We start from the raw sequence: 18135 nt of genomic DNA, 5'->3' as shown, positions 1-18135 counted from the left end.
GTTGTGGAGACTTGGCAGAGCTAAGACAAGTGGTTCAGGGGCAGAGCACCTCCTCAGCATGCAAAAGGCCCTGGCTTTCATCTGTGGCACTATAAAACAGAAAGTATGGGTTAGCAGAGGTCTTACCTCACCTTGTGAGGAACAGACATTGTCTTTGGGAATTTGGGAAATGCTGAATTATTGTTGCCTTGTAAACAGACAAGCAATTGGATCAAGGAAAAGAATCCATACTGGTTTGCATTGAGAAGAGAAGGTTATTAAAACAGAAAGACCAAATGGGAGTGCCAGTGCTCACTCACTAGGGCAAGGTCACCTGATATCGCCTCAAGGAACGGAAACAGACTCAGATTGAGGAACCACAGCAAGATAAAGGCTGTGACAATTTAATTGAGAGCAATCAGACTTTTATAACTTTATCAGAAACAGATCATAGTGGCAACTGCCAGGATCAATGCAGTTTGCTTTACAGAAAACAATGAAGATGGCAGGTTATACAGGGTACCAAAGATTAATGTCTAATACCTATTGTCCTGTCAAATTTGCATGCTTCCTTGACTATTAGGGGGAACAAACAGAGAATGCAATATAACCTGAATGTTTCATTCCTGAGTGAGTGCATTCATCTCTTGGGTACTGTAAGGCCCAGTGTACCCCAGAGCCACGGACTCTAACACGAAAAACCTATGACTCATGCCTCTCAAGGAAGCTAGGCCAAGGCAGTTTGATGGTTCCCTGCAAGCAAAGACAGAAAAAAAAAGTTAAAATGATCCCACAGAGCTTAGGATTATGAGATACATCAGATATGGGGACACTGTGCAAATATAGGGAGGGCTTAGGAGGGTGGCCCACAGACTGTCAATGGCTCTGAACATCCCATAGGATTAAAATATGGAAACACCACAGTAGGAAAGTTCGGTTCATAGAATCTATAGATGAGAGCTCCATGGTTGGAAACATCATAAAATGAGAGAGTGCAAGCTTCACAGTCCAGGAAAACTCCAACACGAGTGGGAGGAGGAGACAGAGAGAGGAGCAAGACACTGGCATTGTGGGTGACAGAACACTCTTCAAAGGCGTTATATACAGACCTGTTCGTCATCCCTATAACCCAGTAGCCACATTTGGGCTGATAATTTACATGTTGGTTAACATCAGAATTATATTCGGCTTTGACGCCCTGTTGATTCATTGAAGGAAGCTTGGGTTTCTCACATACTCCATCATTTATTCCCAGGAGCCAGGCATCACATCTAGACACATCTACTTCCCAGTAATGTTTCCCTGAGTGGATAGCAGGAAACCCCAGGACACCTAAATCATAGGACTCAGAAATTTGAAAATTTCTTCTATAACCACTTCTATGTCGTATTTGTCTTTTGTCCACGTTAATGACTATGTTTTTCTTGTTGAGTTGACGCAGGGTCACGTGAACTGCAGAAAAATAAAACATATAAATTAAGAGTCACATGAGAAACAAGGTACTGCCTTATTTGTGATTTGAGTAGCAGAGGCCTAAGAAGAAAGTGAGAAGGAATTTGGTAGAGCCATTTTTAAAGTCAAAGAGAGGCAGATTGCTGTGCATATTGGGAGCAGTAACATAAAACGTAAGTATTAGTAGAGAAATAAACTCTGAAAGATACCAAGATGAGAGAGGCTGATGGTGTGATTTCTCCTTACCCCAGTGGAGCTGGGCTTCCCGGTGCCCTGAAATAATGAAAATGCACAGCATTAAATGCAAGCAAGGGAATCAGAACATTAAAGTCAATGTGCTCTGCAGAGTGGGGGAAGATCTGGAAACAGTGATATAGGACAGGATGAATGATGCTTTCCATTATATATGATGACATCACTGGGACACACTATCTGCTCTTCTCAGTTTCTCTACCCATGATCAGAGACATCAGTCTCTATCCAGAGAGTGCAGCCCCAGCCACCCCTAGCATCCCCCAGGTAACCACAGAATGTAGCTGCTCTCACCTTGAAACACTTGCAGCATGCCCTTCAGATCCGGAGCTCGGAAGGTCTTTCTCTGTTTACTTGGGACCATTTTTGGCTGTTTTAGTCTTAAATTCTCACTCCTTTAGACAAAAGATTGATATCCACATCTCAGACAGTGTGACCTCTGACCACCATGGACTCCCTACCACTCCCTATTATTCTGACTATAGAGGTCCTGGAGCTCTCCTGAGAATTCTGAGAAGGGGGAGAGAGGGTAGATACTAACTCTGCAGACATGAGAGATACAGTCATGACCCCTCCTGCTTACTTGCTATGGGATGTTGGGAAAGCCTTACTTCTCTGGAGCAGAGCTCCTCACTTGTACAACCAAATACTTGCTCTCTGAACTTGTATCCTTCATTCTAGATTTTTAAGACATGATGAATTAGTGAATTTCAAAACAAATCAAACTTAGGTGACTAAAAAAACTTATGTGGGCTGGGCATGGAGTTAGAAGCCTTCAATCCCTTTACTCGGGATGCAGAGGCAGGTAGATCTCTGACATCAAGGCTAGCTTGGACTATAGAGTGAGTTCCATGTCCATTAAGGCTACACAGAGAAACCCTGTCAGAAAAACAACAGCAACAACAGCAAAAAAGACCAACAACCAAACAGACAGAGGGATACCAATAAATAAATAAATAAATAAATAGATAGATAGATAAATAAATAAGTAAATTTGTGTTTTTCAGGACAAACTAAAGTCAGGGTACAGAAGCTGCTCCTGGGTAATAGAGTCATGGAGTGTGGAGAACCCACTGGAGAAAGCCAGTACTTCAAACACTTTTGTCAATCTGGACACTCTTGGCCATCTTCTGAATCTTCAGGTTCCTTTTTAAGAGATGACAGTTTTTGAAAAGAAGACTGAAATATCAAACTAATGCTGGCATTCAATATCCAGACCTCAGCATGAGGCAGTCCCTGTCAGTCAGTAAGATTTATCTGCCTGCCCCTTACCTGTCCTTAGTTGTAGCCTGACCTTAGAGTCTGGCCTCAGTCCCAGCCATAGGGAGAAGCCAATCAGAGCCCAGCAACACCTGACCCCACAGGGTAAAGACAATCAGAAATAGACAAACAAAACCAGATGTCCTCATGCTGAGAATCAATACTGCAACTTTTTATGGCTTGAGCCAACCCCAAGTGTGTAACTATGTCATTTTGGAGGGCTTTGGTCTGTATCTATGCAGTACTGGTTTGGAATTCTCCAAGCCCTCTTTATTTTGCCTGGCACTATACTCCCTCCCCTTCTTCTTTTCCATCAATTTTGTCTCTTGGTGCTATTTTGGAGATCAGGACTTTGGACGCAAGAACATGAGTTGCTTCTGACAGCCAGGGTGAGACTCTTTACACACAAGGGCACAGCTTTCCAGTCTTCTGAAGTGTGTGGTTACACGGAGCAGTTGTACTCACTTTCCTATCCTCACGCGAAACACACAGATCTACAGGAATTTTACCAGCATACAATTCTGTGAGCCTTGCAGACAAGGACGACATACCCTATCTAGGATGAATCTGTGAATCAAGTACCTGTGAGCTGCAGACAGAGCCAGAGACAAGCACAGAGCGCGGACAGAATGATGGAACCACAAGGAGTCTGAAATCTCCTGTGGCTCCATTTGCCTCTTCCACTGCTGAGACTAACTCTGTAACTCTTCTTTCCCAGACCCCTAAAAGAGAATCAAATCTGTGCCCAGTAGTTACAAAACAGCCAGAGCCTGTCTTTCCCTACATCCTCCTCCTTCTTACTGGAACTTCAGAATAACACTTTGTTTAAATTCCCTCAAGCCCAAGATAGATTTATTCTAGTCAGATACTAAATCATTCTCATCACACAACAGGGCTATTCTTCCATGTCAGCCCACACATACCTTGTTAGGACATGATTCACACCCTAGAGAGAAGGGAGAAAACACAGTCACTAACATGTTCTGCATGTTCTTGCAAATCCTGTTCACACTCTCACTGGGTACAGAGACAAAGTCAAAGAGAATCAAATCTGTCACCAAAAGTTCTCCAAGACATGAAATAAAAACGATGCTAGGTTCATTAATTGCTTTATATGTATACTGGTACAATATTTTCTGTCTCATACAATAAGAATTTGGAGACCAAAGATGAACCAATGATAGTTTGATAACATACATAGGTTTTGCTGTGCATACAACTAAACATATAAACACACGTCTCTTTTCCAAGTTCCATGTCAGCTATCTATCACCATCCTTGCTACTAACATGTCTTAGAAACTTATATTCAAATTATTTCATTCATTTAGACACAATTCAATATGTTAATAATGAAGAAGCCTCAAGGGCCAGAAGCTTAGATTGTTTGATACTTAGGTCCAGCTAACCATATCTCTCTTTCCCTTTTTCTTCTTTCTCTGAAGTTTTCCTGGCAAGAAAAGAAGTCAATCTAAAGAGACATGTGTGCCTCTCAATTTGACAAACCTTTGAAACAATGACCCCCTCTAAAAGTGGAATTTCTCCAGAAATCTCACACTGGGAGAAGGAAAGCACCGCTAGCCAGATGGAGAGCTGACCTCCTAAAAGATTTCACGCTGTTTTTGTTACTTGCCAGAATACATAAGGTCTGAGTCTGTACCAGATAATGATGGGAGAATGATGGACAGGAGCATGCTTTGAAAAGTGCTACTCATGTAGAAATGAAAACGGACAGTTGGTTTTTTTTTTTTTTTTTTTTTTTTTAAAAATCTTTTTGTACATCTTCCAAATGTAGTCACATTAATCCCTTTTCTGCTTTCCAATATTAACTTGGCTCTTTTATATGGGACTGATATCAAGGCCCGACCCACCAGGTCCACTTTGCTATATTTAGTATGCAGCTCTGTGAGTCCTTCTTCCGCAGAATGAGACCTAACACTATGCAAGTGTTCTCACATGTGCGGATTCCACTAGATATTAGTAGATTTAACTAAAGTTAAATTCTTCGAGATATATGATCTTTCCCCTTACAGATAACTATTACGAGGAGCTCCTTGGGTATATTTTAGGCTTCCACAGGTCTTGGGTCTGGTGTCACAGCCAATCCCAGGTCATATGTGCTGCGGCTAAGCTGTGTCCAGAAGACGCTGTTTCTCTTGTATCCTCCACCACCTCGCGCTCTTGCATGTTTTCCGCCCTCCTTCTGCAATGATCCCTGGGCCTTTAGATTAGCAGTGGACTATGTATTTTCCATTTACAGCTGTACTTTCTGTAGTCTCTTCCTCTGTCCACCTTGACCACGTTTGTTTTTCACTATGGAACCCTGCTGGCCTGGAACTCACTATGTAGACCAGGATGGCCTAGAACCCATCTACCTTCATTTGCTTCCGCGTTCTAACTTGAGGGATTAAAGGAGTGAGCCAGGACACCTGGCTTCAGTTTGGTAAGCTTATATCTTATTTTCAAAGTTATGTTCTTCTCATGTTTTTGTTTCTGTGTATGAGAAGCTCTCAAGTCCTGGGATCACAGGCAGTAGATGCTTGGCCAGGTATTTTATATAATGTAAACCAACAAGTGGATCCATAGTAAAAAGAATTCTGAGAGAACTAGAATTATAGTTATAGTTGAAAACTGATGTTTAAACTTGTCCTCACTGAGACATCTGTATGCTCACGTTCACTGAGTCATTATCATAGCAGATAAAATAGAGTCCACTGGAAAACTACAACCAGAGGAATGGAAAAAATATGATATGATAAACATCGAGGTTAAAATATTAGACATTCAAAGCAAGTATTGCCATTTGTGGTAACTTGGCTGTCTGCACTCAGAGCATTTATGTTATACTAAACCATTTGGGTAAAATAAAAAAGAAAACCCGAAGTTATCGTATTTAAATAATTGTCATGTCCAAAAACTGATCTCACAAGAGTAAGGATTAGGATTTGGATCATCAGGGGCTGGAGGCAGAGAATGGTAGGCTGATTCTTTGATCAAGAGATACAATTTCAGGCTTGTAGAATATGGTGGCTGTAGTTACTACCTATGTGAACTAGCTTAGTTTAGCGAAATATGTCTAATTCCATCTAATATAGGTGGTATATGAATGTCCTCGATAATAATTAAATCAACATGATGCAAACCAAGAAATTAAAGGAGCATGAAATTTTCCTAGAACTACCAAGATTAGACAATTGAGACAAAAGAAACAAATTCTTACAGAGATATTCATCACCAGAAAATGCCTTTGGTTTAAATGGTTTAAAAGTGTGATAGAGATAAAATACAATACAAACTTTATACCTGTTAGGATAAAGAAGGTACCTTTCATCTCAGAAACTAAAAGACAGAGGAAGGAAAACTCTCTGAGGTCTTGTATAGCAACTCCCCTCCATTGACCAGACCATTGAATCAGGGCAGTGGGGAGAAACTCTCCAAACATCCAAGGAGAGAAACCATTTCCAGTAATTTCAAATTCAGATAAAGTGACTAATGACTGTCGGATATGATCACGCATGGTCACATTACCACAGGGGAGTAACTACCCATGATGCAACAGATCATCTCTACATGGTTCTGCTACTGTACTGTACTTGATTAACAAAAACATGCAACTTCCTATTGTCATCCATGCTTGCAGTGATTCCCCAGCCTCTAAAACTGGTTCAGGAAAAGAGTTCAGGTAGGGTCCAGAGAGCCCTACTGTCCTCACCAGGGAGATCACAGCAGCATAGAGGGAAGGAAATGACTTCCAGGTGTTCTGAATCTCAGATGTTGGCTCTTTCTGCATGCAGTCTTACCTGCAGCATCTCTATGGTTGAGTACTCCAACTGATACTCCAGATCTGAGATGAGATCTCTCACTGAATCCCTCTGCTTCACCAGATCATTTTGTGAATCTTCTAGGATGTCCTGAATGTCTTCCCACTCTTGCTTCAGCTTCTGCAGCTCATTCTTCTCCTTGGAGTCCAGGCATTCCCGCAGTCCTTTAAACTCCTTCTGAATGTTTTTTGCCTCACTCTGTATTTGGTTCTTCAGGTATAAGAAAAGAGAAACAAATTTAGATTGCCTAATGGGGCTGGAAGACAGAAATCCACTGTTCTGATGGGGAGTTTTCACAGGAACTGAGCTTGGGAAGGGAAGGCAGTCTTGGGAAGGCATCTGTCTTCTTTCTGTGTCTGTTCATGACATTCCAAAACAAAGATCTTAGGTCACCTTTGCCAAGGCCACCTGAGTCAAAGTGGGTACCTGGGTGTGACTCAGTTTTCATAGAGCTGTCCAAACTCTGTTCCTGCCTGCGATACCTTTGATTCTACCTCTGAACCCCTGACAGAAGCTAACCCCAAGAATAGAACTGTGACTATTCTGAAGCTTCTTCCCAACAGTCACCGTTCCAGAAAGCACCACAGGAGCAAGTCCCAGGACTCAGTGCCATTCTTACCAGGCCCCAACCATGCTGTCAGCTCCTCACACAGCCAGGCTCAGCTGTGATGCACTCTCTGTGCAGCCCCAGCTCCAAGGGAACAGACAGAGAGGACTAATCAAGGCCTCTTGTCCCCATCAGCCTCCAGGGAATGAAAAGCCAGGGAGTTTCTTGCCCCTGTTTCTTCCAGGCATTAGGCTAACTCTCTTAGGAGGTAGGGTCTCCACTTGCCTTCCAGAAAGTTCTCTCCTTTTGAAGGTCATCTTCCCACTGGTCACATCTTTCCTCATTATCCATCTGCATCTCCAGGGCAGCCTGGAGCATCCGCTGTGGGAGAGGAATTGTAGCAGAGTCAAGCTGTGTGCTTAGTAGGACAGCTGCTCCTAGGCAAAGGACAAGAAATCCTCTTGAAAGATAAGAAGTCTAAGACTGTTCTCTTTTTAATATCTTGTGCCATGATTTATGCACATAAGGTAGGTAAATTTTCAGTCTCCAGCTCAATTCATTCTCGCATTTACACACACTCATCCCTATATAGACAGACACAGAAATTTCTCTCAGTCAAACATCCCACCAAGTACACACCTGTCACTTTGATTCTGGCATTAGAAAACTGGGAAAATTTTGTTAGCTCTCCTGGTCTTTCCTACAAACATATATCCATCCCAAGTCCCACAACTGGCCCTGTAATTTATTTTTCAACCTGAATCTTATTATGTAGCCCTGGCTTTCCTGGAACTCCTCTATAGACCTCCATACCCTCAAATTCATCAGCAGTCAGAGTTCTGGAATTGAGTCATGTGACACTACACAGGCCACACATGCACTCTCCTCACTGCCGTATGCCATGCATTTACTAGTCCCACTGTTGATAGTTACTAGACTGAATTTTAGATTGTATGAATGAACCTGACATGAACATTAAAAAAAATCTACATGAAGTGGAGACTTCCCATCTGTTACTGTGTCCTGCTCTGTGTCCCACACCCTCCCACTTCCTACCTTGTACTTATTGGCCACCTCTTCAATGAGAGCTGTTTGGTGACCACGGTGCTCCTGAGATCTCTCACAAAGCCAGCAGATGGCCACCATGTCCTTCTCACAGAAGAGCTGGAGTTTTTCTCCATGAAGTTCACAGACATTCACCTTCTGCTCCTCCTCTGGGCTGGACTTGAACTCCTTGAGCTTCTCCACTATGTTGGCTACATGTCGATTAAGCCTCAGATTTCCAAACAGGTAACTAACTCGGCACACAGGGCAGATGCCCTCCCCTTCTTTGACTTTGCTGGACTCATAGTTCAGAGTGATGCAGGCTCGGCAGAAGATGTGGTCACAATCGGCACTCACAGGTTCTTTCAGAAGCTCTAGACAGATAGGACAGGTCACCTCCTCCTTGACCATCCCCAGGACTGATGAGGCCATTGTTGATGTGATGCTGAGTCTGCTGTTTGTACTCCTGACACTTCTGCTCAGGTACCTGTGTGACTGGGATGATGAGAAGGAGGACAAGTGAGAAAGGGAAACTCAGCACTGAACCGTGTAGAGATCCATGAATGCCCTCGATGATAAGGGAAAAGAACAAAAGAAAGAGATTCGGAGAGAAGTTCAGTGACGTGGCACAAGGAACATGATGTCACAAAGGTCAGAAATAGGATTGTTATTTCCTTTTACTGAAGATCAGGAAGATCGTGCTTCCTTCCAATGGCCTCGTGGGTCCAACCTTCTACCTTTCGTTTTCTTTCCCAGGACAAAATCACATCTTCAGTGTTACACGCATCAAACAACTCATGTCTCCCCTGCTGTCCTTCATCTTCCTCCTTCATCAGCACCAGTCAGTGTGAGACTCTGATCCTCTCCTTACCAGTCTCTTACCAGAGAGCCTGGTGATGACGTGGTGTGTACACAGTCCATCTCCTGATGCACATAGGCAACGATTTTTCTTATTGTTTAAGAGTGTTTATTACTCTGTAGAAGATCCTAGATCAGTGCCTGGCACTCACATAATGTAGCACATAGCTTCCTATAAATTCAGGAATCCAGCAGCTGTGAACACCCCAACCATCCTTTCAAATGTGTATACACGCAGGGAGACCTACAAATACACGATTCAAAGCAAAATGAAACATTGTTTACTTGTTTTGTGGTTTTCCTTTTTTTTTTTTTTTTTTTTTTTTGCCAGTAGAGTTTCGAATTTACCCTAGGGTTCTGGACTATGTAGTCTCTGGTTCTTGGTCGCCCACACAATGTCTGTTACGGGTTCATTCCTTTGGTGCAGGCCTTAAGTCGAATCCAACCTTGGTTGGCTACTGCCACCAGTTCTGTGCCACCGCTGTGCTAGCATATCTCACAAGCAGGACAGACTGTAGGTGAAGGCTTTGTGACTTGGTTGGTGTTTGCATTTCTTTTGGTAGCCTGCAGAGGACCTTCCTTCACCAGAGAGACTAGATATAGAGGTGAAGGCTCCATGTTGGCACCAGCTCAAATTCTTCATGTTCAGTGAATTCTGTGTGGTGTGCTCCTAGGCAAGGAGAGTCCACTGTCCTTTTCTAGAGGGCAACCCTTTGTCTTATAAAGCATGATTAATAAAAACTCAGATACAAATATTGAGGTTCAGTTAGAAGATCAGAAAAGCAAAACACCCAGTGACTGGCTCTTACCTCTACCTCAGTCCTAAATGGTGATCCTGCCTTCAGGGATCTCAGGATGAGCCTGAGTCTGAGCTATCACCTCTTGTTTTATAATCCTCTTTAATTCTGGGTTTACTGGCAAGCACAACTACTGCCTGGTTTCTATGGCAAACTAGTGTGGCTACTGTGATTAAAGGTGTGTATCGTTGTTGCTTTGACTGTAAGGCTGACCAGTGGGGCTGTTTTACTCTCTGATTTTCAGGCAAGCTTTAATTATTAAAATACAAATCAAATCCACTACACTCCTTTCAAAAGTTTCGGTTGTTTGGGGTCTTCCGTGTGATCCCCTTGGCCAACAATTCTATTGAATACAATGAGGTCCCACCACTGGAATCCTTGTTTGATGGCAAGCGATTGCCTGTTGGGACTTCATATTCTCCATTAGTACGGGACCTCATTAGGATTTCTTAATATATTTATGATGTTTCCATTGCAGTAGGTTTCTGTATCATCCTCCAAATGCTCCCCAATTCCAGCAAAATTTATCTTTTTTGAAAAAAGGCACTAAGTAAAAAAAAAAACTAGGTTCGTTCAGTTCAAACGATATGGCTACAGACAGATTGTTTGTTTTGTGGTTGGGGTATGTGACAGATAGGGAAAACTTCATTCTGTGTACACGTCCATTCTATAATCCTAAAAAGAAGCTCTTGGTTACTCTCACTCCTTGCTACCCTCCCCAAATAGTAAAGGTGCTATGAGAGAAGTAACTGCTTCCTCTGGCTTCAGGAACCCACTTACTGCTGTGTGAGAGAGCTCCTCACAGCTGAGGGAGTACAAGCAGTGTCTCACTCAGCTACACATTCCACACAAATGAGATAATTGGCTGCCCACCTGAAAACACCCCTCCTCCAGCCTCTTCTGTGTAACAAGCCTTTGATTTGTCCTTTAGGCTGTTGTTGGCCTACTAGGAGTAATTAATAAATTCATGTAATTATTATTTAAGTTTAGTCTGCGGTCTTTTCCTGGTGAATTTGAGCTCTGTATTGTTATGCTAAATCCGCAAAGTCCCCACAAAAGCCAACAAGAAAACCAAGAGTCCCATATGTAAAAGCAAAGAGCATTTATTTTAATAAAGTCTGCAAACTCAATCTCTCTGCATGTCCGACGAATTGGAATAAACGGAGAGCCCCAAGCTCAATTAGAATTGAGTTTTTATAGTAGTAAGTTGGGGTTGACATGGTCTCTGAGATTCAGGACCTCTGGATAACATTTGTCTAGGGTTGTCTTTGTGAATGTGTGCTGGAAGGTGATCCTATCTACAGTTTTGAGTGGTCTGTTCTTGGGCAGTGGTTGGGTAATCTCAGCTTGAGGTTCCTCTTGCAAACAGGCATTGCTTTAGGGTAAACTACTGAGACTCAGGCTTCCTATTAAATTTATGGATGGTCAGAGTTCTACTCTGGCAGGTGATAGTGGTTGGAAGTAAAGAACTTCCTTTGGGTGACCTGCCCATACTTAGCTTACCATGGCTGGCCCCCACAGTAACACGTAAAACACTTTTTTTATTTATTCATTTTTTTATTGTGTTTACATCCTGACCACAGTTTCCCCTCCCTCCTCTCCTCCTAGTCCTACTCCCAAGCTCTTCCCTTCCACCCTCCCATCAGCTCCTTCTCCCATTATGTTCATCAAAGGCAGGCCTCCCATGGATGTCAACCAGCCATGGCCTGTCAAGTTGCAGGTAAAAGCATTTTTTTTGATGAATCTTCAAAGTACTGATATCATATAAAAAATGGTTCTTTTTCCAAATAGGCTGGGTAAACAAATTGTCCCAGGACTCATTTACAATGTAGCATCTTCTGGAACAACTTAATGTCTATTCACTATATGCTGGTGAGTTTATAACCTGGAGAACTCTAATGTGTGCATTGTAATATCTCATAACATATGGCAGTAAAGAGAGTCGATGACTAAGATCAGGCGGGAGAGGTCCACAACTGATGAAGAGCATGGGAGAGCAAAGGGAAAGAGTGATATAGGTGGGTCTTCTGCCCATGTGTTACTTTCATTGGTTAATTAATAAAGAAAACTGCTTGGCCTGATAGGTCACAACGTAGGTGGCAGGGAAAAGAGAACAGAATGCTGGGAGTTAGAAGGCAGTGCGGCAGACACCATAGCTTTCCTCTCTGAGTTGAATGCAGGTTAGATCTTCCCGGTAAGCCACCAGCTCGTGGTGCTACACACATTCATAGAAATGGGTTAATCACGATGTGAGTGTCAGCCGGTAGCAGGCTAGAGCTAATGGGCCAAGCAGTGTTTAAAAGAATACAATTTGGTGTTGTTATTTCGGGGCATAAACTAGCCAGGTGGCTGGGAGCCAGGTGAGGAGGCAGCCCGCCACTCCTTCTATAAAAGGGAATGGGTTCATGACAGTCCTCCAAGTCAACCTGGACACAGGAGACCTGGCCCATGTCCTCTGATATCTAGATTAGCTTGGGTGGAGCTGGGATTCTCTGTTCCCTGTCTTTTCGTGGCTCTCAGGATCTTCCTATCAGCAGACATCTTTCAGTCTTTATAGCATTAAAATCAGTCAGGAGCTTGTGCTGTTCCTTGAAAGGCAGAAATGTCCTGGGGTTGCAGTGTTCACCTGTAACCCCAGTGTCTACGGGGTAGCACATGTCTGTTAGATGAGGTTAGCCTGGGCTATATAAGGGTACCATGTCCCAAATGAAATGAAAGGCTCTGACTTCAGTAAGTGTGGGATTCCTGTATTCTCACACACTGTCTCTTTCTTCCCCTGTCACCTCCTCTGTTTCTTTACTTGGAATCAAATCCTGTGCCTAGCACAAACTTGAAAGTGCCTCCCTACCCATAACCGCACCATGATAATCAAGAAAACCATTTGGGGCTTTCTTTCTTTGCTTCTTTCTTTCTTTCTTTCTTTCTTTCTTTCTTTCTTTCTTTCTTTCTTTCTTTCCTTGTTTTTCTCTTTCCTCCTCCTCCTCCTGCTCCTCCTCCTTCTTCTTCTACTTCTCTTTCTTCTTCTTTTTAAAGACATTATCTATTGGATCCCAAGGGATGCCTTGGAGTTTTGATTTTTCTGCATCATCTTTCTTTGTAGCAGGAATTACTAGTCTGAATTTCATTTAGTCATGCAGACATGCAGCAAGGAAATGGCAGGCAAGGGTAATGACCTTTAAGTAACATTAGGAATTCTCTACAGACTTGAGGTTTAAACAGTACAAGTAAATGTACAAAAGGCTCCAGAAAGAAGCAAAGGGATGGATAACATAGAACCATCAGTAAATGCACTATTACACAGCGAGAACCTTCAACTCCACATTCAGACACCACTCTGGCTTTACTCAAACTGTGCAATTAGAAAATTTTCTTTGCCAAGGCCACATCTCCCTCTGTCCCCCACCCCAGCACTCAGCAAGGATCCAGCAGTTCTTCCTTCCTGGCCCTTATCAGTTTCAAATTAAACTCACCAGAACAAAGAGTGTTTTCTTCCAAATTCTGCCCTCTAGATTTGCTCTCAGACCTTCAGACACCAACCAAGAGATCCTGGATCTGTGGAGAGGAGCAAATGGAGACCACAGTGTCCTGAGGACTCCGTCACTAAGTCTGATGTCCGCTGAGCCAGAAGAGAAATGAAACTTAAGACTTTTAGGGCTGAAACTGAGAAATAGAAACTAATAGCTACCAGCCAATGGGATGCTAGCACATTGGTATCTGGGGTTTTACCATCAGAGGAAGTCAGTTCCCCTATGTCAACTCTGCCTTCCCCAAACTTAAGACACAGTGCTACAGGAAGTTGTCAGGTTAATGTTCAGGCTCATGTTACAATCAACTAAAAATGTCTTGATTCCCTGGAAATCAGCCCCTATGGAAAGAAAGCCTTTGTCATGGAGGAAGCTGCAGTTCAGGGCAGCTGCTCACAATCAAGATTCCCACCCAGCAGGGACAGGATGGGAGGAGCCCCATGCAGAGCCCTGCAGAGACACTTCCCACACTCACAGCAGTGAAACTAGCAAGCTGCAGGGGCTCTCCAGCTGCCCAGGGTTGTCCTGCAGATTAGGTGTTCTGTTCTTGCCCAGAGCAGGGCCTCTTCCCAGTGCTGATCTGATACATTCATTACTTACCTTCTAGGAATCCCTCCCCTTACTTCCCTTCTAGGAATCCCTCCCCAGAATGTCTCAGCAGGTCCTCCTTTGAGGTAGGGTTTCTATTAGAGACACTTGCTATTGCTTCAGCATCCCCTGAATTAGAAGCTTATCATGTGTAGAGTTGGGGATGCGGTTGAGTTGGCACAGTGGGTGCCTAGCAGGGTAGAGTCCTGGGGTGGATCCTGAGCACTGTACACACCCAGGTGTGCTGACATGTACATGTGTCTGTGTTAGTCACACTTCTGTTTCTGTGACAAATGTCACGACGGAGGCACCTTATAGGGACAGTGCTTGATTTGGGGCTTGCAGTTTCAAAGGGTTAGAGGTCATGGCCACCACAGTGGGGAGCATGGCAGCAGACAGGGAGGCATGGTTCTGGGGCAGGAGGTGAGAGGTCACACTTGAGACACAAACCTGAGCTAGAGACAGAGAGACACTGAAATGCCCAGAATGTATTGAAATCTCAGAGCTCACATGCACGTCACATATACTCCAATACTGCCACACCTTCCAATTTATCCCAAACAGACCCAATAACTGGAAATTGAGTATTCAAAGATATGAGCCTATGGAGGACATTCTTATTCAAACCACCACTGGATTCTGGTGCGGGAGAATTGTCTGTATTCTGTCAATCATGTTTTAAATAAACGCTGATTGGCCAGACAGGAAGTATAGGCGGGTCAACCAGACATGTAGTAGTGGCAGTGCGATGAGAACAGGAGCATTCTGGGAAGGAGGAAGCCCATTGCTCCGATTCCTGTCCAGACCTCCGAGAAGCAAGATGTAATCTACCTGGCTGAGAAAGGTACTGAGCCATGTGCCTAGCATAGAAAAGAACAATGGGTTAATATAAGCTACAAGAGCTAATAATTAGCCTGAGCTAATGGGCCAATCAGTTTATAACCTAATGTAGACTCTGTGTGACTTTCTTTGGGGATTACTGTCTGTGGGGTACTGGGCGGGACAGATACCCCAGCCAGCAGGCCCCTTCATGTTACAGGATTCCACTGCTTTTGAGCTGGCAGCAGGAAGATCAGGAGCTTAGAGACCATTCTCAATAATAGGGGACTTTGATGCCAGGTCAGCCTGAGATATATGAGAATTATCTCAAAACAGAAATGCTGTATCAGGGAAACAAGCCATCCCTATTGTCAGTCTCACCCCCACTTTTGCACACCTATCTCATGTGTTCCTTACATTCTTAGATCTACTAAATTATGACATACGGAGTGACAGCAGATAAGACAGCGTAGTCTGAGTTGTTTAACATACCTGTCGCCTCCTCCTCTTTCTATTCTTATTTTTAGAGACGGGGTCTTACAGTGCACTCCAGCCTGACCTCTTGCTGAGATTTAACTCCCTCACCCACCCCAGTGCTAAGCCCATGGACTTTTGCTGTTGTTTTAATTTGGTCTTTGCACTTCAGGGATTGAACCCAGGACCTTGTAAATGCTGGGTCAGTGTTCCATTCCTGAGCTAAACCCCTAGCCCAAACTCCACATCTTGGTGAGGACAAGAGACTGAACTGATGTTCTTGCTGTGGACACAACAGCTGTCAATCATCATTATAATCTGATTCTTTTAGCTGGGCGGTGGTGGCGCACGCCTTTAATCCCAGCACTCGGGAGGCAGAGGCAGGTAGATTTCTGTGAGTTCGAGACCAGCCTGGTCTAGAAGAGCTAGTTCCAGGACAAGAACTAAAAGTCACGGAGAAACCCTGTTTCAAAAAATCCAAAAAAAAAAAAAAAAAAAAAAAAAAAAAAAAAATACTGCCTGCTCTTCCAAACACCCTGAGTTCAATTCCCCGGTACCACATGGTGGCTCACAACCATCTGTAATGAGATATGGTCCCTTCTTGAAGAGGAGGCATGGTCAGTCGTCCTCATCAACTTAGACATGAAACCCAATATGGACAAGTTCAACAGGACCACCATATATGGGCTCCCCATGCGTGCTTCAGCATTGCCGGGTACAAATGTTATTTAAGTTTTCTTCATTCATGGCATACATGGATCAAGGGAAAGGCAGGAATATATGATTAATCACTTTAAGTAACATTAGCAACTCTCTACAGACCTATGGCTGTTTCATAGTACTAATAAATGTATAAGAGGCTACAGAAAGATTGGGACTTCTAATCACAGAGACAGAAGCAAAGGAATTGAACTCATAGAATCATGGGTAAATGCATTGTTATAAAGAAACCTTAAACTCTTTTCAAACATCATTCTGATTTTACTTCTTTAATGAGGTAGGGGTGGAGGACATGGACAGACAATAGTGTTAGTCTTTCAACAGGAGATTCTTGGTGCAACCCAAAATTAAGCATTAGGAGAAAAGAGAAAAAACTCGATCTGTAGAAAAGCCTTGACCTCTCTGGATTTGACACCTGTCTTTCTCCAGGCCAGGCCTCCACCTGAACCCTCATTCCTAGTGCCCCAGCAGGAAGCCAGCAGTCCATCTTTCCCAGCACCTCCTCAGTTGGAAATCAAACTCACCAGAGCAAAGACAGCGTTTCCTTCTAAATTTCTCCAACTCTGCCCTTTAAAACTGCTCTCACACCTTCAGAAAAAAGTAAGAGAGCCTGAATGTGTGGAGAGCAGCGAGACGAGCCAGAGTAAATGTCCCAAGGAACCCGTTGGTCACTAAGCCTGATCTCTAGTGAGCCAGCAGAGAAATCAAAAGACTTAGAGGGCTGAAACTGAGAAAGAATCTAAGGACTAACCAACCAATGGGGAGTCACCATAGCGGTATCTGAGGTTTGACCACCAGAGGGAGCCAGTGTCCTTGGGTCAGCTCTACTTTCCAGGAACTCGGGACATCTCTCAGTGCTATAGAACTTGTTCAGGCTCATTCTCAATCACCCTAAAAGATGCTGACCTTTGCGAAAGCTGCCCCTGATGGAAAGAAAGCCCTCCCCATGGGCTCCTCTTTCACCTAGGCTTTAGAATGGATTTTGCTTTGTGTGGCAGGTGTGGGTCAAAGGGCAGGAAATGCAAGGTGAAGGACAGGGAACTTCAGTGTCCTCTGCTCAGTGCTGATCTGATACATTGTATCTTTTCCAGGAATCCCTCCTAAGAATGTCTCCCGCAGGTCCCCCTTTGAGTTAGGATATCTAATACATTCCTCCAGAATTCCCTCAGCAACCCCTGAATTAGAAGCTGAACATGTGTAGAGCTGGGCATGCAGCTGAGTTGGCACAGTGCACGCCTAGCAGGGTGGAGTCTTGGGCTGGATCCTGAGCACTGTGCACACCCAGGTGTGCTGACATGTGCATGTGTGTGTCTTAGTCACTCTTCTGCTTTTGTGACAAACGCCACGACTGAGGCACCTTATAAGGACAGTGCTTGATTTGGGGCTTGCAGTTTCAAAGGGTTAGAGGTCATGGCCACCACAGTGGGGATCATGGCAGCAGGCAGGAAGGCATGGTGCTGGGGCAGGAGGTGAGAGGACTTGAGACACAAACCTGAGCCAGAGACAGAGAGACACTGAAATGCCCAGAATGTCTTGAAATCTCAGAGCTCACACCCATGTCAAATATACTCCAATAATTCCACATGTCCTAATCTGTCCCAATCAGTCCCACTAGGTGAGTACCAAGTATTCAGAGATAGGAGCCTATGGAATCCATTCTTATCAAATCACCAGAAAATAAACTACTTTGGGGCTGGCAGCAGGAGGATCAGGAGTTCAAAGGGCGTCCTCAGCAATATGGGACTTTGATGCCAAGACAGCCTGAGATATGTGAGAATTACCTATAAACAGAAACGCTGTATAAGGGAAACAATGAGCCATCCCCATTTTCAGTCTCACCGCATCTCCTGCACGCTTATCTCATGTGTTCCTTATATTCTCAGATCTACTAAAATATAACATACGGGGCAAGAACGGATATGACGGCACAGTCTGAGTTTTGTTTGATGGTGTCCTGATTCTTCTGAATTGTTAATGATTATATAAAATTCTTTACAACTT

At 43.7% G+C, this 18135-nt stretch overlaps 1 protein-coding gene across 2 annotated transcripts in view; it reads right to left on the bottom strand.

Annotated features, from left to right (window-relative positions):
• Positions 1-369: 369 nt before the first annotated feature.
• The window catches only part of LOC130879082 (tripartite motif-containing protein 30A-like), a 61587-nt gene continuing 43821 nt past the window's right edge, over positions 370-18135 (bottom strand). Inside the window, exons 1-8 of one of the 2 annotated variants that reach the window (XM_057777093.1) lie at positions 13480-13599; positions 8367-8849; positions 7596-7691; positions 6743-6973; positions 3867-3889; positions 1978-2078; positions 1678-1704; positions 370-1431 (exon numbers count right to left, since the gene is read on the bottom strand). In XM_057777093.1, the coding sequence (XP_057633076.1) occupies positions 833-1431; positions 1678-1704; positions 1978-2078; positions 3867-3889; positions 6743-6973; positions 7596-7691; positions 8367-8786 (1497 nt within the window). In that variant the 5' untranslated portion in view covers positions 8787-8849; positions 13480-13599 and the 3' untranslated portion in view covers positions 370-832. Of the gene's footprint in view, positions 1432-1677; positions 1705-1977; positions 2079-3866; positions 3890-6742; positions 6974-7595; positions 7692-8366; positions 8850-13479; positions 13600-18135 lie in introns of those variants that run through there. The other variant, XM_057777092.1, reaches the window with a different exon arrangement.

This window comes from Chionomys nivalis, chromosome 8 (assembly GCF_950005125.1).
Source record: "Chionomys nivalis chromosome 8, mChiNiv1.1, whole genome shotgun sequence".
Lineage (NCBI taxonomy): Eukaryota > Metazoa > Chordata > Mammalia > Rodentia > Cricetidae > Chionomys > Chionomys nivalis.
Note: the sequence above shows the minus strand (reverse complement) of the source record. Positions and strands in the feature narration are given on the sequence as shown.